The sequence below is a fragment of the Netta rufina genome (genome assembly GCF_964035555.1).
Source record: "Netta rufina genome assembly, chromosome: 3".
Taxonomy (NCBI): domain Eukaryota; kingdom Metazoa; phylum Chordata; class Aves; order Anseriformes; family Anatidae; genus Netta; species Netta rufina.
This window is the reverse complement of record NC_140125.1, coordinates 79,414,591-79,436,600: the sequence shown is the minus strand read 5'-3', so window position 1 is coordinate 79,436,600 and position 22,010 is coordinate 79,414,591. Positions and strand designations below refer to the sequence as shown.

The following is a 22,010-nucleotide window of genomic DNA, read 5'->3' as shown; positions in this document are numbered from 1 at the left end:
CTTGTTTTTATAACAGAAAAACAAACTACTTGCAAGTTAAATATTTCATAGGCAATTTGAGGTTTCCTGAAGAACAGCTGATTTTGTGAAGTAGTTGTATTGCTGTCTGGGAGTCAATGCTGAAAAAAAAAAAAAAAAAAAAAAAGGCAACATTCCTCAGCTTTATACATATTCAGATATTCAAATCTAGCAGAGTGCTTCAGCCAGCAGGTAGGTTCAGGGCGGTCTGGCTGAGACAGGAATGCCCTATTGAGGAAGCCACCCTGTCCAGCTCTGTGTATCAGTGTATCATGACAGGGGTCAGCAGCAGCCAATCTGTGGGACACCTAGGCAGGTGGCACAACTACTCACCCTCACAGCACAACGAAACCACCTCTAGCTGCATGATTAGCCTGTTTTGATCCAGATAGTATCATGAAAATAAATTTCCATTGCAAGACACTTGCAAACATCAGAGCATCTTGTCCCAAAGCCTGTACCCCTGTACCTCAGGCTGATTAGGAGTTTGCGCTTATACAGTATATTCCAGAATAAAACCCTTGGAATTTAAATGCTTGAAGAAAAATAAATAAATAAATAAATAGATAGATAGATAGATAAATAAACTTGCGAAATTTCCTTTAGTGTAAAAGACCTCTTCTCAGGTGATTAGCAGTTGCTTTGGGGAGCAGTGGCTGTTCTGAGTTTCAGCTGATGACTGGAAGTATTAATCTGCAGGCACATGTGGTAATAATGCTTCTGCCTGCTGTGTGCCAATGAGTGCTCTTGAGTTAGCAGACTGAATTACAAAAGCCTCATTCTGTACAAAGCAGTAGCCTTCCTTTTCACCTTGAATCAAAGCAGCTTCAAACTTTTATTCCTATGCATCCTGCCATCAGATTTAGGAGTATCATGTGACTGAGAAACTAGAGAATCTCAGAAAATATATTGATCCTGTAGAGAAATTTAAAAAGGGATTGGAGGTGGGGGGTTGCAAGGATTCTTTCCTGTTGTAATTCTTCTGAAACTGCCTGAAATACACAGAGTAATGTTTACAGCTTTATACTTTCTCTATTTAAATTAAATACATCAAAACAAAAATGAATATTAATGCCAGTAGTGCTGCAAAACTAGTGCTCTGCAGAGGAAAGAAATTCTCTCCAATTAAATATTTCAGGACTGTAAATTTTGGTCATATTTAAAATCAGAACAAGATCTGAATTTTTCAGAAATATCCACAAAAAATAGATAGTGGATTTTTTGTAGCTTTATGAGGTCATCGATTTATTTATTTGATTACTTATTTGCTGTATTCTTCATAATATACTAAATATAAAAAGTAAAAGAGATATAAAACCATATTATAAAATGAAAACATGAAGTATTTCTTCTTATCTTGTCACAATGCTATGTATCATTCACATCAGACATGTTTTGTTGTTGTTGTTTTCACTGCTTTTCTCCATACAGAAATTTCAGTGAACTGAAACGATTTTGTGAAATCTCCTGACCTCTTGAAGTGTGTTCCCTTGTAGAGCGTTCTTAAGTTTTGCTGATGTCTTCAGTCTTTCTTCTGGTTACAACTAATTGCTAGGCACTTAGACAAAAAGTTATAAAGTCACCTCCTGTAGATTTGCCAGGAGAAGATAAGCTGCAGCCTTCAGGGTGTTCTCCAGTGGAATCAGTAGATCAATGGTTACTGTACAGTTAAGCTGCAGAATAGGTAGGTGAGAGAATACTGGAGAATTATTGTGTTTATTTCCAGATGAATGCAAGTCCTCAGGTCTGTTCAAGGTACTCTGTTTTCAGAAATTAATTTGTTTTGAAAAGAAACTCACTCCCTTACTTTTAAATGGATCAGACTTACCATCCACTCAATGACTTGTTTGGTTTACTCCTAGAGGTACAAAGCAAGCATTGATGTAAATTCTCACCAGAATTAGAGAAAGCAAGAATATCCTATTTAGTGTTGAAAAAGAAAGAAAGAGAAGACATGAACTTGTCGAGTTTACTTCTCATTAATCCAGCGGATATTACAGGACCTATGTTTAAGTTAGCAGTCTTTGGGAGTTTTTTGTTGTTGTTTATTGGTATATGGAAACCTTAATATCCCAGTCTAAATTAGTGAAATGCATTGCTAATATGTTAAAGCTCATCTAAGAGCAGAAAGGAGTACTTTATCTCAATAAGTTGCATTTTCAAGCTGCTGCTTGTGCTATAACATTTCTACTTTCACAGACAGCCATGAAACAGAGATGAGATTTTTTAATTCACTGTTTTCATAAGAAGTTGACAATAATGATAGCTGAGTAAGGAGAAAAAAAGCCCTTAACTTAATATGAGTGAAGAGAAATTAAATCACCACCTACCAAATGACAACTGTAAAGCATAGTGATGCAGAGCTATATTTTGTTTCCAAAGAATAGAAAAGATCAATATAAATGGAGCTTTATCCCTCTCTGCATTTTTCCCCCAGCGGTACCGATTTCCTACCAAAAACAAAGCAAAATAATTAATTAATTAATTAATTAAAATCATTGCTGTATGTTTTTGGGTTCACATGTGCACTGTTGCTTTGCTTCATGCTGCAATGTTATGGATGAAAAAACACAGACTGTGCAGCAACAAGACTGTTTCTCTGTCTATTGCCTTATGATAAATGTCTTTTTAGTTCTGTTTGGCAAGTGTATACCTCTGGGAATCTGAGAGCTAGGTTACAAAGAAATGGGCACAAAGAGATGAACCTACTCTCTGCCCTCAGGAAAAAAAAAAAAAAAAAAAAAAAAACTGGAAGTTACATGCTAAATTCAAATGAAATGTCATGTATGTTGAGGCCACTCAACATATTTCCAACTACCATCCCCTCCCCCGTGCCTCCCCCCTGTTATCTCATTTAAGAACATCTGGCTGACAGGCTGGAAATACAGCAGCCAAGTAGTTCTGTGCATGCACAGGCAGATTACCCAGGAGTATTTCTAGTCAAGTAGCACTCAGATTAGTTGAATGGCTTCAGGGGACAAGATATCCCTACCTAACCTGACCTTCACTCAGTTTGTGTCATATGATGCCTGGCAGAGGTCTTGAGGGAAAGGAATGTTTCAGAGGCATGCGGCTGTAAACTGCTTCCATTGGTGAGAGGAAAAGGAAACACATTCCGAATATGTCTGAACAGTATTTAAAATGAAAAGCAATGATATGTGTGAATGTGGAAAAGTAGGGGTTAGGAGATAAGTTTGAATTCAGGCATGGGAAAAGAGAAAATGGGAGCTGAGCTATGAAAATATTGGGAAAATGGGAAAGTTCAAGTCAACCGAACTGGCAGAGTAAAGATCTGAAAAAAAAAGTATGTTGCAGTTTCCATCTGACTGGGCCAGTCAGTCTGACCAGTGTCTTTAGACAAGGCCCTGCCTCACCAGGATGTGAAGCCCTGCCTGTGCCTCTGCCTGAAGTTTCATCCCCAGCCTTCCTGGAGGAGAGGCAGCTCAGGTCTGGTGGCTGAGGCTGACGTAGTCCATGTCCTCTGGACCATGTGAACTGTGCTGAGCACAGCCAGGGGCATCTCACCAGCATGTGGACTTGGACAGCCTTTCTCATGATATTAGCAGAAGCTCAGAGCTTGTCTAAGGTTTTGTGACAGATATCCAGCTGGGTCTATCTAGGTAAGCTAGTCCAGTAGCATGTGTCATGATCTGGCATTTAAACTGATGCTGCCCTGTGTGGATGTGCCTGTGCAAGTCAGCATGTGCCTGGGGGTCTCCATACCTTTCTCGTGTTTAGACTATATAAATGTATAAATTCATAGATATTTGTGGCTAGGCAATATCTAAGCTTTCAGGGTCATACAATACTAAATTGTTGAATTTAGACACTTTAGCAGGGTGAGGTCCACAAAGTTATAATACTTGTATTATTAAAAAAAACAGTTTCCACCTGAGTACGTATCTGAAAGACACAACCAGGTATGTGACTGTTTTCGGGTAGTTGAGACATTAGCCACAGTAATTCATTTTTCCATGGTGTATGATCTCACCATGCAGCCAGAACTCATAATGTATACATGCTGTTTTACAGTGCTACAATGGAGTAGTGATGCTAATGGCATGTATTTATTTTGTCACTGTGAATCATATGTACAATATCATGTTTAGAAATATTTTTCCAGTTATATCTACCTATTCTAACACAGCATGAATTTCTAATTTTAATGTGGCTTTCACAATACAGAGGAGAAAATTAAACAACCAAAGACAGCTCCCACTGAGAAGTCAGGTAGGAACAAGTCATTCTTTCCTGATTTATGGGGGGGGAGGAGGGGTGTTAAACACTGTTCAGATTTTTCTGATGTAGTATATTTGCATTACAATCAGTTGTTATGGTATTCTGAAATATGTGATTGAAAACGTGTTCTTAGAGAAAATCAAGCACACTGGCAACTGCAGATGCAGTCTTTCCAATGACAAAGCCAGGTCAAGGTGTTTCAGCTCTTGGCTGCTTGTTCCAGTCTCTGAGCTGGGGCAATGAAATGGTGTGGAACTGTAACTCAGATCTCTGAAATGATCCCCAGTGGTTGTTTTTTTTGTTTTCTTTTGTTTAAGCTCAGAACTTTCCAGTGACTCAATTTACAGCGCAGAGAACAGTGCACAAGTAGGGAGTGGTGGAGGAGGATGAAGCACTAGCTTGATCAGGGACTTGGATGGATCTTAAACTGGCTTTCTCATGGGGAAAGTGTTTTTGGAACTAACCCAAGGTCTTTGGGACCTTGTACATTTTGTGATAATAATGGTTCAAATAATGTTGACTGTTATAGAAGCCCTGAAGAGTCATCAAGGAATTAGAACAGTCTCATCATCACCAACAGGTTACACAAAGCTTTTTTGAAAGCTTTTTCTAGATATCAGCCTCTTGATTTCTACTTGGAGTAGCCTTTATCCAAACATAGAATGAAAGATTGCCAAATCTTGGACAATTATGCCAAATCAACAGATTCTTATTTGATATGATGATGATGGGGGTGTTGGTGATTATGAATATTTTCAATAAAATAAAATAAAATGCTGTTTTGTATTAAACTGAATAGTGCCATTTGCTGTCTCATTTCTATTCTTATTTGGTATGTGATTTTCCTGTTTTCCTTCTCTTCAGTATCAGAATAGGTACAGTACAGAATAGTATGATTCTATCTCTAACTGTGAATATTTATATAATTTGTTGGTTATACTGCTTTCTATAAGCACATGATACTCACATGATAATCTATCAATTTACTATAAAGTGATGTTTTACAGCACTGTTTAACCAGGAAAAATAGTTTTCATAGTTTTTTTCTAGTCATAAACTGCTAGGCAGTCAAGAAACTTGTTCAAAACCATATAAGTTATGTTTCTGGTAATAAAGCAATTGCTGTAAAATTAATTTTTGAATTTTTAACAAGCTAGACATTAGTGATAGGCAAACAAGTTAGGAGAATGATGAAATTGCATCTTTGAATCTATTGGTTTTTCACACCTACATTCACAATTATTTTTAGGGTCAGCTAGGTTTTACTTTTAGTTTTTGAGATAAATGGTTCTGGAACACACAAACGCATAAATGTTAAATGACAGGATACTGCATTATTTCAGCAGGAGCAGATAGTTAGGAGGACTTGCAAAGGTCTAAACATGTTAAGAAATATCTGCTTTGGGGGTCTGGAATGTTGTATATATTTGAGTGACAGAAGCTAATAACAAATAAGAACTGAACTAAATAAAATATTTTAATATGAAAAAAAAATCTTTTTTGTATCTAAATATTATAATTTACCTTCTTTTGTCTTCTGTAGCCCAGGCAAAACCAGCAAGTATGTGGTACCTACCTTGATCAGAAAAATTCCTGTAACATAACTGTGTGATTTTTTTTGAACTTAATGTATGGACTTAATATGAACTTAATATATTTGCTTAAAACTACAGTGTATGTATCCCTATGCCTTACATTATTTTCATTTAACATACTGTCTTGTCACTACTATTTAATAGGCTATTTAACATAACCAATTGCTTCAGTATAGGAGTCAACTTATTCTGCAGTTCCCCTATCACAAGACTCAACAAAGATTTAATACAGGAGTGACAGACTTTCAAAATATCACTATTAAGAATTAGTTGTGTTGAATGAATACTCAAGCTGAATTAAAAAAAAAAAAAAAAAAAAAAAACACTTTTTTTTTCCTAATCACAGAATTTCTAGGTTGGAAGAGACCCCAAGATCATCAAGTCCAACCTCTGACCTAACACTAACAAGTCCTCCACTAAACCATATCACTAAGTTCAACATCAAAACATATTTTAAAGACGTCCAGGGATGGTGACTCCACCACTTCCCTGGGCAGCCCATTCCAATGCCTAACAACCCTCTCAGTAAAGAAGTTCTTCCTAATATCCAACATAAACCTCCCCTGGCACAACTTTAGCCCATTCCCCCTCATCCTGTCACCAGGCACATGGGAGAACAGACCAACCCCCACCTCACTACAGCCTCCTTTAAGGTTTTTAGAGAACAATAGAGGTCAAATAGAGAACAATAGAGGTAGAGAGCAATAAGGTCGCCCCTGAGCCTCCTTTTCTCCGGGCTGAACAAGCCCAGCTCCCTCAGCCACTCCTCGTAGGACTTGTTCTCCAGACCCCTCACCAGCTTCGTCGCCCTTCTCTCGACTCTTTTGAGTACCTCGATGTCCTTCTTGTAGCGAGGGGCCCAAAACTGAACACAGTACTCAAGGTACGGCCTCACCAGAGCCGAGTACAGGGGAACAATCACTTCCCTAGACCTTCCCTAGACCTTCCCTAGGTATCAATCATATTAATATTTTTAATGTAGCTGCATCTAGCATTTTTCTCAGTCAAGAAGAATGAGAAGAGTCCAAACATTAACATACCACGCAGTCTGTAGCTTCCTATATTTATGTAACTACCTTCAGCATACAAAGATAAACTGAAAAATAATAATAAATAAATAAATAAATAAATAAATAAAACTCAGTTCAGTCCCCATACAGTTCCACCACCAAGAAAAAAACAGATGTGGGAAAAAAATATAACTCTCCGAAGATTCAAGTTTTAATTCACACCTCAAAAAACTGTTTCTTATTTGAAATTCACTGTTATGTCTTCATCTCAGCGTTACTTGGAATATATCTTCACCTGAAATTGCTGTTGCTAGATGTTCAATTATTCATCAAATGGCAGAAGGGTTGAGGCATATTGCCCTTTTTTCAGGCGCTACTTACATGGTAAACATTTTCCATGTTATAACCCCCTTTGCATCCTTCTCGTTGCTCAAAAAATAACTGATATACAGACTTTTAGCTGTGGGGGACATTGCCTGTAAACAAGGCTGGCATAGCTGTTCATTGATTCTTCAGCTCTAAAATGTATTGTGGTCCCTATTTGCATGCATTTGGCATAGCTGCTACTATGCTATGAAGTCTGTTCTGATGGTGTTTTGTTTGTTTGTTTGTTTTAATGTATTATTATTTTCAATTCCTTTTAAGCAGTTGTGTCTTTGGTATAAATTATATAGTGCTATTGCTAGATAGACCTCTTTTTTTTTTTTTTTTTTTTTTTAACAGAGATTTTCATCTTTTCTATTTCCAATAACCCCAATAACCTAAAATAAAGTCTCAACATTTCCTGTAATAATTATGAAATTGAAAAGCATGAGAGGGGCTCAGGGGGAAGGGAGTGGTACATGGCCTGCAAAGCTGTGCTAGTTCTCTTATTTTCCACAGCGAGATACAATTTATCCATGCAAAATAGAATGTCTTCAAGGCTTTGGGAATTCAGCTCAAGTATGTCTGACTCAACATAAAGGTCAAATGAATGGTTGCTGAGTTTGCTTTGTACTCTCCTTTCAAATAACATAGATGGAAGGTGGTTATAAATTACATTTCAGAAATTGAGGAGAATCTCTATTAACTGACTTCTTTAATACTTTCATATAACTGTTACTAGCATTAATTGCAGCCATATATGCAAAGCTTTGTGCGATACTACTGAGTTTCACTGTTTTGATGCAGGTCCCTTAGAGGATAATCTGTTAGTAACTAAACATTTGTCTTTTTTTTTTTCCTTTTTTTTTTTTTTTTCCAAATTGCATGAATCAATAGAAAATTAATGTTTATTCCTGATATAAAGTGTAAAATTTCATGTAAAATATACATGTGATCCTTCCTAGTTAAAAAAAAAAAAAAAGTAAAAAAAAAAAAAAAGTAAAAAAAAAAAGAGACATGCAAAACAAAGCTTAGAAACATAGTAATTTTGTTATGATGTTTCCTTTGTCTAGAGCATGAAACAATCAAGCATGAAAAGGATGTTCCAACTACAAAACCAGGTAGGCACTCCTGCATTTTATGCATACACTACTTTTGAAAGTGTTATTTAAACAAACAGTAAAATTCTATTGCATATGACAAATGTCAGAATGAACAAAATCATGGTCTTGTGAGGTATTTTGCAGTATCAAACTTCCTTGACATGTCATACCATAGCTAAGGTAGCACAGTACGTATTTACAATGCCCTTTGTCATTTTCTGAATACATATATATATATATATATATATATCTCAAAGGTTAAATTTCTGTTTCTGCAACTCCATTGACATTAAATAAGTTATGCCAGCAAATAATCTGAACTATTATCCTAAGGTGTTTATTTTAAATTGAATCATTTTCCTATTTTTTTTGTTGGTATCTGTATTTATATGGACTTCACAGCCTTCCTGCATGAGTCAATTTCTCAGGATCAGCAGCAGTTTAATTCTCCTCCATAGCAAGGTGTTATATATACTCTATTCAGATCATGACTCAGCAATAGTTTATGATAAGTAGTTTATAATAAATGTAGTTTATGATAAGTGTAGTTTATGATAAGTGTCTCTGCATATCATAATTCCTATGCAGTGTCTCTTGTACAAGATAGAACAAAATTGCTGCAGTTATAGGAAGCAGCATAGTTCAATTTCACTGTGAATCAGTTACAGGTTTAACAAATCTCCACTCTTCTCGGTGAAAGAAAGCAAGTAAAGAATTAAAATTTTTATTGTTAGTATTATTCATCCTTAACTCTAGTACAACTGTTATGATGTGTTGAGAAAAACATCCCTACAATTATTATGTTTTATTAATTGTTATTAATTATATTAAGATTACTAAATAAATATGTTTTGATATATGGTAAATAAACAAAGACAAATAAACAAATAAAGCCATTCTTCACCATAGAAGCATTCAGCTATATTTCACTGTTCTTACTATTTTTCTTTCCTCTTTTTTCTTCCCAGTCAAACTGAAAACAACTGCAAGTATGTGTCATGTCATGTCTATGGAACGTAAACCTGCTTTTCAGATGCATGTTGTCTCAATTCACATTTCTGTAATTTTGTCATGTTATTTCATGTCATGTTATAATGGTATTTCCTTGCTTTCCTTTCCATACTACAGGTACTCTTAGATTGTACTCAGTCTGCTAAGTAACAGCTGAACACATCGAAGCTACACACATTTGTAATTTAATGCTGTGAAGCTGCAACTCTCAAATTCTGAAAAATTTGCTGTTTATAAAAGTAAAGGAAATTCTGCTACTAGCATAATTGATGCTCTGTTGATTTTAGATGAGTGTAGAAACATCACTTATCTTTTTGTAAATATATCATTTATTAAAAATATCAAAATGGCATGCAGTGTAACTGAATTAGACAATATTTTCGGGACTTACTTTACTGTTTGGAAATGACTTATTTAACGAACTTATTTATTTTGTCCTTGTTTTAATACATTTTATATTTAATTTTTAAAAATGAAAGAGGAGAAAGGAGTATTTGGAGGAATTTCTTGCATAATAAAATCATTGGATAATGTCCTTGTAAAGATCAATAATACTTCTGAATGGCTAAAGACTGAGATCAATGTTTATTTTAGCAAGTAATTATGATCAGATAAGAATCAGAAGGGCAGTGTTTACATTTAACTCTGATTTGTTAACAGGTTGAAATATAGATCTTCATAGATAATTAGTTAGAGTCTCTTTAAGAGAGGAACTTTGATTTATTTCTTGATTTGTGCCTGGCACATCAAGACCAAATCATGTGTTATTCTGCTGCAAAGTAATCTATAAAGAGTACCCAAAACTAAGATCAAGCCCCATAAGGCACACACGTCTTCCTGCTTCATGTCAGAAGCTGACAGCATGGCAAGGCAAGCTACTTCCATTAAGCTTCCTAAATTAATCTCCCAGGTTATGTACTGTAGGTTAGACAAGATGAATACCTGCTCTTAAGCACCTGTCAAAAGACACAGTGCTGTTCTGAATCCCAGCTCCAAAAGGAAAGGGAGAACATGAAGCATCTGAAACGTGCCTTCACTGAAGGATCTTCTGCAATCCTGAACTGTAGTGTTGAGTTTTCAAGTCCCCATTGCAAAACTATTATTTCCCATGAAGCTGCTGGTGTTGTGGGTTTTTGGTTTGCTTTGTTTTAATTTTTGCCAATATGTTAGGTAATTTTTTCCTCTCTTTGATTCCATTATTCATATTTGTTCAGTCTTTTGTTCACTGGATCTGTTCACTGACGTCATATGTCTTCTGCACTGATTTATCTGAGACCCACTGACGGCCCTCTTTTCTATTAGAGAATCTTCAAAGATTTAAGTGACTAAGCCCTCTTTTCTATTAGAGAATCTTCAAAGATTTAAATGGCTAATACCTCATTCTTTCTGCAATAAGGGTCATTTTACCCCAAATCACTGTCCACAATGTTTTTATATCAAGAGCTATAGTACCCTGACATATTGTCCATATAAGGGACAGCCAAGATATTTTCTCCTGACCTTTGCAGAGGGAAATTTGTACCACAGTCTTGAACTTATATTCTGATGCTTGAAATGATTATAAAGGTTAACAGTACCTTTAGAAAAAAAAGAGAGAGAGAGAAGGAAAGAGAAAAAAAATGTTTCAAGCAGACCCATAATCATACACAAAAGTAATTCCACTCATACTGCCTATTCTGAACTAACCATCCTTGAACAGATCTAGTTCAAGATTTTAAGCATCAGTGCTATCTATTTTAAACTACTTTCTTTCCACTTCAAGAAGAGTTGGACCATTGCTCTCTTTGTTTCTAAAGTTGTTTAGCTTTGCTTCATATATTTCTCAGCCAGGTGTACTGTATGCTTGCAATAATGTAAAGATAGTTATTATGTGAACACAGCATGAACATATTTTGTCATGGACACAAAATACTCACTGACTTTGTAGTTTCAGTCAAGTAGGACTGTAAAATAAATTCATACTTTCATCCTGGGCCAAATTTATTCAATCATTATACCCTGTGAAATCTTATTGTAGAAGTAAATGGAGTTTAAATTTGTAGAGTTTGTATCATTAAATGAGAGAAAAGCTATAAACAGAAATACAAGGTTGAGTCTGAATAGTCCCCACATTAACACCAAATACATTTTTATAGTAGTTTGTGAATTAGCATGAATGAATTAGTAAATTGAGTGAATTAGTAAATGATCATATTTCCATTATTTCTGTTTTATCACACATGAGAGTCTTTGACAGCAATTGATCCTATATCAGATTTGAATTTTTAATAAAACTTACAATATAATCACTGTACACTCACTAAAAACTCTCAAATTCTGAGAAGTTACCTTGATCAGAGGACAAAACTGGTGGCATTTCTTACTTATGCAAGAATACCAAAATTTATATGACAGCGCAATCAACAGAAAAACCATGCAAGCTGATATTTTAATAAAAGTCTCTGCATTGGCCAAACTCTGTTCCTATTTAGTTCTGTAACAAATTTCATGATTGGGGCTGATGTTTCCCAAAGACATGATAGTAAGTGGGAGCTTCTTGAAGTGATGGGAGGAGAAAATGTCCTCTATACTGTATACACCAGAGGGTCAAACTAACATTTTAGGTGATCAGTCCTCTAGTACGTTGCTGTCTAAGGGAATCATTAATCCCAAGTTAGTATATACGCATGGCCAGGCCATGTAAAGACAGTGACCAATCCTTAAAATAGGATCTACAGGAGGTAGACAGTAATAATTTGAATGTAAGTATTAGAAGATGCAGACAAAACTTAGCCTCTCCAGGTCCCTCAGAGTTAGGCAACCACTCAGTTAAGGAGTCAGAGCATGAATGCCTTTCTCACTTTTGGTAACTCAGGCAAATTTTTTTTTTCTTTTGAAAATGAGAAGAGAGATTAATCTACTACTCAGGATGCTGCAATGTATTAGTTTTCAGCAGTAGTGGGCATGACCATAAGGATAACTGTAAATATTAAAGGACTTAAGCATATTAGCATTTAATAGCAGAAAAACTAGCCTTTGCTGAATTCCTGTTGTGCTTTTCTTGAGCACTTGACATTTATGAGTCTCCTTATGAACCAAGCCCTGAGTAAAAGTTTCCTGGGGTTTGTTAGTGAAAACTATACTTAATTGTTCAGTCTCTCTGTTGAAAAAGCACTGACTTAAAGATTTTTCCTTGGTGTGGGTTCTCATCAGCTGTAGAACCTCACATTCATCCGAAGCCAAACCTCAGCAATGAACACCAATATAATTCAATCAAAGGAGTCCCTGGATTATTTTGTGAATATATTCAGTTATTATCCAGCTCTATGTTCTGCCTGGCTAGTGAGGCCAGTATTTCCTTACAATAACATTCTAAAATAAACTAGGACTAACAAAGTAGTGAGGGGTAAAAAAATCATGGATTCAATATCACAGTATAATTTATTCCTTTGATTTCAAAAAAAGTATGGATAGTTTATACCAGGGAATTTCTATACCACTGTGTTGATCAATTGTCATTAATTACTATGGGTATTATAATGGCACAGGAATATGCTTCTTTTGTACTAGGTACTGTGCAAACATGTAATCAAAAATTTTTCCAGTTTTTAAGAGCTTTTACTCTAAAAAGGCAAGGCAGACTGATGGTGCAGGAGAAAGTTATACAGAGGTGAATGCCATCTATTCAAGGTCAGTGTCAGTCTTTAGCTGAGAAGTGTGGATGATAAGCAAAAAAAGGTAACAATTAAACTAAATATATTTTTTGGAAAAGAGTATAGACAGCTATAACCTTGAATGCATGTTTAAAAATAACTCTATTTAAATATTCACTTGCCTGAAAGCTTTGATTGGCAAAGTGTTTGTGTTTGCAGGAACCATCACATGCTGGATTATAGTACTTCAAAGAGTAGCACTCAGCTTTCACTGTGAAATCTTGTGTACACACCCATTGTTAAGGCATATTTATTTTCAAATTAATATCTTGCAGAAAAATTGCAGATGAAAGAGGAAATCTATTTAAATGGTTACTTTCCAAAAAAAAAAAATGATACTAATCCTCATATTCTTTTCCTTCCCTCTTCATCTTCATTTCTGATTATTTTCATGAAGAGCCAACAGATGAAATTCCAATAACAGGTAAATATCAAAATTCTCTGCTATGTCTTGTGGAAATATTTAATGAACATATCAGTACTGAAGAACACATAACATTCATCAGCAATGGACTATGCCAATGTAAACCAGAGCAGGTAAACTAAGAGTATTGCAGCTGCTCAGCTCTCTGCCAGTCAAAGACTGCTTTTATCAGCTGATTATTTTATCTTATTTTCACTGTTTATCTTCTGTAGCATGTTTTTGGTGAGCTAGACATAAGTGATCAGCACTGGGCAAGCTAATGTTAATCAGATAACACAGGCACCAGCAGACATTGAACAAAGCATTGTTATAGCTACTTGGATCATATGAAGTGAAAATGAATGTTTTGAAGGCAGCCTGCCAGTTTTCTGCTATGGTCAGTAGGGAATACTGAAATAGGCTCAGGCGCCTGCAGCAATACACCTTACCTAATTTCAATCTGCCTCGTTGAATGGAGTCACTGACCAAACGTCTGTGTTTGGGGGCTAAGAATAAGGATGACAAAAAGAAAAGAAAAAAGTTCTAAGTGAATGTACAGTTTGAGAAAAGATAAATAAATCACACAAATCACAATCTATTGATGTAGGGCTTCAAAATGGCCATATCTGGTAGTTCTAGTCCATCTACCTCCACATCCTGTTGTTTGTTTCAGACAATTGAGTTTACTGAGGGAAATATAGTAAAAAGCAGGCAGTAGGCAATGGGATCCTTCTGTGGTGCATTTTGGCAATGAACAGTTTGGCAGTTCTTGCACAAGTTAAGGAATTTCAGAATTCCAAAGTCTCTATCAGGAGTTTCCAAACTTCTCTACAAACAGCAATATTTGGTCTGTTTCCAAAGACTGTACAGAAAGCCCAGAACTGCTACTGCTACTGCCACTGGGGTAGCAGCCACAATTGTAACAAAGATATATTGTATACATGCCATGAGACACATTTAGCTCAGTTATTATTCCAGGAAAATCCAGGAAGATTGGCTTTGTGCAATGTGCTTATTGTTGTAAACTCATATTTCTGATACCTGTCACTTAATGTTGTTTCCTTGCAAATCTTTCTAGCCCCGAAAAAAACAAAGACTTCTAAGGACAAAGAAGGTAGGCAGTTACTCTGTGTGTGCATATATATGTAGAAGATCACAATAAAAATATTTTCAGAATACAATTTTATATGTATTTCTATATGAAATAACTCCTAAAAGATCTGCATTAATTTTCAAAGTATTTTACTTGAAAAGCCTAGGTAATGATCTATTAAGAATTTAGTCAATTTACCAACCTTGACCCATATTACCTTTATTTTTTCTTGATAGAAAAAACAACTGAGAAGAAACATCTGAAAGAAGAAAAACACAAAGGTAATACAATGATGAAAATCTTTGCAAACATTAGCTTTTTTTATGGGATTGGAAAGAGTGGCTTTGTTAGCATTTCTAAGTATATACAAGTACACCAAAATGGTGAAATTATGCATAAATCCCCAGTAATTGAATGTTTGATGGCTCTGACTGTCAGTGTCAAGGATTACAGCTGCACATCCAATCTAGCTGCAGTGCTACCCCACCTATTACCCCAAATCTGGCACATCGTTAGCAGGATCATCCACCACAATGTCCACTGTTGAATGGGTTATGAGTCCCCACCTGGTCTGTCACAGTGCTCCTTGGTGAGGTGGTACAAAGTTCATTTCCATAGTTTATGTGATGCTTTAGATCATGAGCTTCATACTGTAGAATAACTACATTGATAAGAGACGCTTTGTATGGTGACTTTAGGGTCAGCTATATTCCTACTAACCCGTTGGACAAAGCACTGCCTTGATTGTACAGTAATATGCAAAGAAATGGTTTCTGCTACACCTCTGAAGATAAACAGTAGTAATATCAGACTAGTATGTTAATGGTCTAAGACAAAAATGTCCTCTCTACATTGGTTAAAGACAGTGAGTTTCTCACAGAAGTGCAGATTTGAAGCCAGACATGCACAAGTAAGTCCTCAAAAGCAACTACATGCTATGAATGTTGATACTTGTGTATGCCACTTGCTTATACCACTTGTATATAAATATTGTATACTGAAGTCCTGGAACTTCAAAGGACAACAGTTGCGTACTGGTGCACATTTATTAAACTCGTCTCTAGAAGCGATTTGCTTCTATGGGGTTACTAGACATAAGGTTTCTGAAAGAGAAGATTAATTTATCAATGTTTCATTCTTTAGGTGTTCCACCAGTAAAAGAAGTTCCACGACATCACAACCTGACATCAGGTAAACAATTTTCCTTTTTTATTCTTTTTTTTTTTTTTTTTGGAAAGGAATTTTGTTTTCCTTTCCAATATCTTCATTTTATTATTGTCGTTGTTGCTGTGGCTGTTGCTGCTGTTGTTAGGGTTGTCACTCGTACAGTCTTTTCATATCTCTCATTCAAGTCAAGGGGACATGAATGATGTGAGGCAAGGCAAGAAAATCAAACTCATAAACATTCTTGTGGAGAATGTTGTGCTCAGATGGTATTGTTTTATCACCTTCCTAAACTCAGTTCATTATGTTATAAACCAAGTAGCATATAATTAATTTGACAGTGCATTATTTAAAATAAGCATATGCTCCTCATAGAAAATCTGTTCCATAACAAAACCACGTAAGAAGGAATATGTTCAGTTTATTTTCTCTCACAAAAATAAATATTGTCTCACCTCACTCAGGCCCTCATTCTCTCACAAAAAGATAAATAAGTGTAGGGAGTCTGAGGAGTACATCCCCCCACATTGCATTATCCATTAGCTTAATGTTTTTCCTAATTTATGATAAAATTAATATTCCTTGTATGTTTCATGCTAGACAAGGATGAAAGTCTTTAATCTCACCTGTGAGGTGTAACTGGTTTACCAACAAAATATGAACTAAATATTAATATATACAACAAAATACAACTTCATTGTCTTAACCAAGGAAAAAAATTTACTTCAAGTCATTCAGACTGCTTTGTTCTATGGGTGTTGTTTTTTTTTTGTGTGCTGTGTTGTTGTTTTTTTGATCTTGTTTATTATAGGTAAAATATTTTAGGATCCTATATACATGATGTAAAATATGTGATGCATGTGTAGATATAAGTATCTATGTGTGCAGATATGTACATATGTGCATAAGCTTAAAATATTTAAATAATCATTAAAAAATGATAGTTAAACGAAAACCATGTACAGAACAATCAGACATCAGGGAAATGAAATTGTGAATGAAATATTAAGATCAAGCACCCAAATGTTAGCAGTTAGCATGTGTACTTTATGAAAATACTTGTATATGATTTGCTCCATAACGTCCCCTGGAACCAAGGTCAGGCTGACAGGCCTGTAGTTCCCCGCGTCCTCCTTACGGCCCTTGTTGTAGATGGGAATCACATCGGCAAACCTCCAGTCCCCTGGACCTCTCCAGATAACCAGGAATGCTGATAGATGGTGGAAAGTGGTTTAGCAATTACCTCTGCCAGCTCCCTCAGCACCCTAGGGTGGTTCCATGGACTTGTGACATTCCAGATAGAGGAGCAGGTCTCTTCCTGTCTCTTCCTGGATTACAGGGAGGGATTCTCTACCTGAATCATAGGGGATGTCCAGATGAGGGAGTAAAGTACCCTGAGGATAACTGATCCAACTATTAAAGACAGATGTAAAGAAAGCATTGAGAACCTCAGCCTTATTCTTATCCTATCTTAACTATCTTATGTTAATAAATTTGTAAAAGGATTTCTTGTTCTCTTTTTCTGCAGTGGCCAATCTGATTCCAAGATGGGCTTTTGCCTTTCGAACTTCCTCTCTGCATATCTTAGTAACTTCCTTGTAGTCGCCCCAAGTAGCCTGTCCTTTCTTCCAGCAGACGTAGATTATATTTTTCTCCTGGAGTCTCAATAAATGTTTCCAGTTCATCCATGCCAGTCTTCCTCCTCTCTGGCTCGCCTTACAGGACACAGGCATGGCCTGCTCCTGTGCCTTTAAAATTTCCTTCTTGAGGAGTAATATATACTACTACTCATAATAAATAACAAGTAAATAAAAGCAAATATTTTGCCAGGAGAAAAAAAAAAAAAAAAAAAGAATTTTCTTATACAGCTAAATTCCAAATTCAGTGTAAAATGGGAATGTACTAAAACTTGTTGGCCACTGCACTGTCTCCTGCACCCTGTATTCTTGTCAATCTTGTATCATTCAAAAACTGTGTTGCCTATATTTCATTTGCAGTAATTGTTGTGCTTGGTTAATTTAATTGCACATTATCATTGTGCAATTACTCTTGACTAGATGTTTCCTAGATCAAAACAGCTCTGTGCAAACAGAGCCTTTGCAAACAGAACTTTATGTGAGTATTTTCAATCTATTATTTGTCCACTAAATAGAATGAGTTAGTTTTCTGTAAGTGTATGAAATGTTTCCATAAGAATATCAAAGTGATTTTTCCTTGTGAATGTTATTCTTTGGTATCTACTCAATTTGAGAATTTAAAAGTTCAGACCAAATCCTAGGTTAGGTACACTTGTGTTGGAACTTGATTTCTTTTTCCTGTGTTATTTGAAGATGAAGTCAGTGCATTACATTGCAGTGAATAGTAATACTTTCTGTTGATAAATAGAAGTAGAAAAGGATTTATACATTCTGAGCTAATCTAAAAATTTAAATAGTAAATCTTCTTTTGACTTTCAAAAGCTGAATAGATTCGATTCACATAGACTTATATTTTGATCATAAATCCTTCAACCTTTTCCTGGTATTAAAAAGCAATCACATAAAGAGAAATAAGCAATTTTAAAAGCTGCATATGTCTTCGACTTTAGAAAGTTCTACATTTAGACAGAATTTTAAGCAGGTACATACCTTTCATATAAGCAATGGTGGTGTGTTGAGTAGACACTAAATTTCACTCCCATGTAGAAATGCAAGCAATTACCCAAAATCCTTTCCCCTTCTTTCTCCTGTCCTAAATATCAAAATTGACACCTGTGTTCAGGCCGAAACTTAAGCACACAAGAAACAGGAATTATTGGATTAGTGGTTTTGTTGTTGTTGTTGTTGTTGTTTTCTTCTGCCTTATATCAAATATATTCACAAGCAGACTCTGGAAGTAAAATTTGAGGAGTGTCCAATTTCAGCTTTTTGATAAGAGTTGTCTTCCATACGTTTTATATGAACAATTATATACTTTTCAATAAGCCCCACTTTTTTTTTAATGCTCACACCAGAGTATGAAAATTTAAAGTAACCAGAAGTTGATTACATTTATTGCTATTATGATACAACTGTCCTTGTGGCTGAAAGCTCAGGTAACACTGTGTCTTGCATTTGTCATACTGTTAACTAATGAGATTGACATTTTTCTGTGCTGTTATCTCAGCTCACAGATGTGCAAGTGTGGCAAAAATAAGAGAGGCAGTGATGGAAGAGTTTTAAAAATAAGAAATAATGAGATTGATACTGATCCCATATAAACTGGTTGAATTACATAAATGTGTGGATAGTTTTCAAGGTAAATAAAAATCAAATTAGTCATGATAACTTCCCTGGCATCCTGTGTCATATATAGTCTTAGATAATTCATGCATCTACTCTCATAAACTGTTAAGAGGTTTACAATTTCTTAGACATGAGAACTTCTATTCTTACTCTGTAATTAAAGAAGTTGTACCTCATTGAAAGGTAAAATCATTGTTAAAGGGAGTCGGAACATCCTTTATTTGAATATACTATACTAGCAAGTTTATGAAGAAAGCATTTCTTTACTAGATTTATCCTCTGCTTCTTCAGTGATAGAGAGAAACATGGTTTCTCAGATGTTTTCCAGAAAGGGAAAAAAAAAAAAAAAAAGGAATATATGTCTGTACTAGCGTGTGGTAATTGGTTTGTTACCATAGAATTGTTTAATTTAGTTGCACTTTTTGTCTTCCTGTAATATATTTTCCAATGCAAAGATGATTAGCAAATTTGAAAAAACAGAATCTGAACTATTTAATGTGAGAGCCATTTTACCTTCAAGGATGGTAAAATCAACCTACAAGGATGTTTCCTCAATGCTGAGGGGACATAAACAGCAGTGCCATATATAAGATTTTTTTCACTCATTATTGAATGAGACTACTTATTTTTTTTCCCTTCATTATGATTAATTTGAAGAATTTATGTATTTGAAGTATATTTTATTTCACCATTCTGAAGCTGCAGTCTCTGTTAATATCATTAAGCACAAATACATTGGCCCTGTTCTATAGAATACAAGCACTAAACTACGATTAACACAACGCACAATAATCAAAAGAGAAGGGAAAGACTTCCTCACTGCAAGATAAGTACCTTTCATCAATTGTTGAGAAACTCATCATTTTGATTAACTGCAAATAATGTATTTTCTACTCTGCTTGTCATCCAGACAGTCTGTATATCTCAAAGGCACGTTGGTTCTGGTATTCTGTCACTAGCTTCTTTCAGAATTCCAGCGGCACAAACTCAGAGTCCTGAATACAACTTTATCAGAGAAGCTGAACAAAAATTTTGAACATATATTAACTAAGTCCTCTCTCAAAAGAGAAACATAGACCAATAAAGGAACCATTAACAGTAACAGCTGTATCTCTGAGGGTAATAATGAAAACAGTACTAACATCCTTGAAATAACATTACAGATTCATCTTTTTTATTATTATTATTTTTATTTTATTTTCTCACCAGAATTCAGCCACAAATCACTAATATTAATATTATGTTTCCTGGACATAAATGTGTACCATTGGCTGGAAGATAATAGAAGGGACCAGCAACTTGAGGGGTTTCAAAAATTTTTGTATAATTTCAGTGCTCATTCATTTACAAGAACTGTGTCTATGAAAGTCCTCTTATGAAATAAAATTTTCCAATGTGCTCACCACTCTGCAGTGTAAGCACACGACATGAAGGCAGTCCAAGCTGTGCACTAATGCTGCTTTGAAGAGTCTGTGTAGACCAGTCTCTGTGCTGCAGGCGTCTGCAGGCATACACCTTTCACAGACAAGCCATGAATGACTCAGCGTTTCAGGTTTGCTAAGATTATGATGATGAGGCTGCATATCCAAGCTTTCCAATAACCTGATGTTAGTTATTTCAACATTCTGAAGCTGACTTTTAAATAAATGGTTGGAGACTAATTCTCAGCAGGCTTGTCTAACCAGAGACATGGTGTAATAAGAGGTGTAAGGTTAAGGAGCTATTAATGCTATATGATTGAGCAGCCATTTACAACATTTACAACTTAGGTGACCTTGATTTAATCTAGTTGAGCCTATTTTGAAATCAAATTGAGGAAAATTTCACTGGGGTTGCTTTAATTCTGAATGAGTGCACACACAACACTTTTTGTATAGACTAAGTAATCCATTTTAAAAGTGAATTTGAATTAATATTTCTGAATTATTAACTGAAAAATGTGTATCCTGATGTTGAGTGTAAGTTTGTGTTTCCAGGCTATCATCAATATAGTCAATTCCAGTAGACAAATCATAATTATTTGGTGCAATTCTTAATTAGTGAGAACAAAACTGTCAGCAGACACTGTGAAATATCTTAAAGAAGACAGACTATTGAGATCATACAGTTTCTTTCTTTCTGTTTTTTCCCTTTTCCTGGAACTGTGTGAATTCAGGGTGAGGAAGATACTCTAATATAGCTTCATCTTTCATTGTAAGGAGCACACAGATATGCATCCTCACTTGAAGCAGTGAAATACGTACATATTCACACAAGTTCCATGGTCAATGAGACAGAAACTTCTCCAATGTATTACTCACCCCTCCAAAATCTGAATTCACTCCTTCATGTGGCTAGAGCTAAATCCTGAAGGCAGCACCTCAAGTGTCTGATGTTGGCACTATCAGGGTTGTATGTCTGTAGAAGTTTGTCACTGTCTCTTTCCTATATTTTTAGTGGCATAAAATAATCGTAGAACCATAGAATATCCTGAGTTGGAAAGGGCCAACAAATATCATTAAGTCCATCTACTGCTTCTGCACAGGACCACCCAAAAAATCAGGCAATATTTCTGACAGCATTATCCAGATGCTTCTTGAACTCCAGTAGGCTTGGTGCTTTAACCACTTCCCTGGGGAGCCTGTCCCAGTGCCCAACCACCCTCTCAGTGAAGAACCTTTTCCTAACACCCAGCCTGACCCTCCCCCTTCCTAGCTCTATGCCATTCGCTTGGGTCCTGTAGCTGTCCCCAGAAAGCAGAGCGCAGAGCCTGCCCCTCCACTCCCCTCGTGAGGGAGCTGCAGGCTGCCATGAGGCCTCCCTTCAGCCTGCTCTTCAGACAGAACAAACTAAGTGACTTCAGCCACTCTTCATACGTCTTACCCTCTATATTCTTCATCATTTTTATAGTCCTCCTTTGGAAACGTTTTAATAGTTTTATGTCCTTATACTGTGGTGCCCAAAGCTGCATGCAGTACTTGAGGTAACGCTGAACAGTGCAACATGAAAAAATTCCCTCCTTTGACTGTCTAGCAATGCAGTGACTGATGCACCCCAGGATATGCAAAGGTCCAGTT

At 35.8% G+C, this 22,010-nt stretch overlaps 1 protein-coding gene across 14 annotated transcripts in view; it reads left to right on the top strand.

The window, feature by feature from the left end:
- The window catches only part of TRDN (triadin), a 243,920-nt gene that overhangs the window by 204,427 nt on the left and 17,483 nt on the right, over positions 1-22,010 (top strand). For 11 of the 14 annotated variants that reach the window (XM_084285079.1, XM_084285082.1, XM_084285081.1 and 8 more), the window contains 8 exons: positions 4,204-4,248; positions 5,801-5,818; positions 8,299-8,346; positions 9,297-9,317; positions 13,429-13,455; positions 14,513-14,548; positions 14,764-14,808; positions 15,671-15,718. In XM_084285079.1, coding sequence (XP_084141205.1) covers positions 4,204-4,248; positions 5,801-5,818; positions 8,299-8,346; positions 9,297-9,317; positions 13,429-13,455; positions 14,513-14,548; positions 14,764-14,808; positions 15,671-15,718 — 288 coding nt within the window. Of the gene's footprint in view, positions 1-4,203; positions 4,249-4,579; positions 8,227-8,298; positions 8,347-9,296; positions 9,318-13,428; positions 13,456-14,512; positions 14,549-14,763; positions 14,809-15,670; positions 15,719-22,010 lie in introns of those variants that run through there. The other 3 variants (XM_084285078.1, XM_084285084.1, XM_084285077.1) reach the window with 3 other exon arrangements.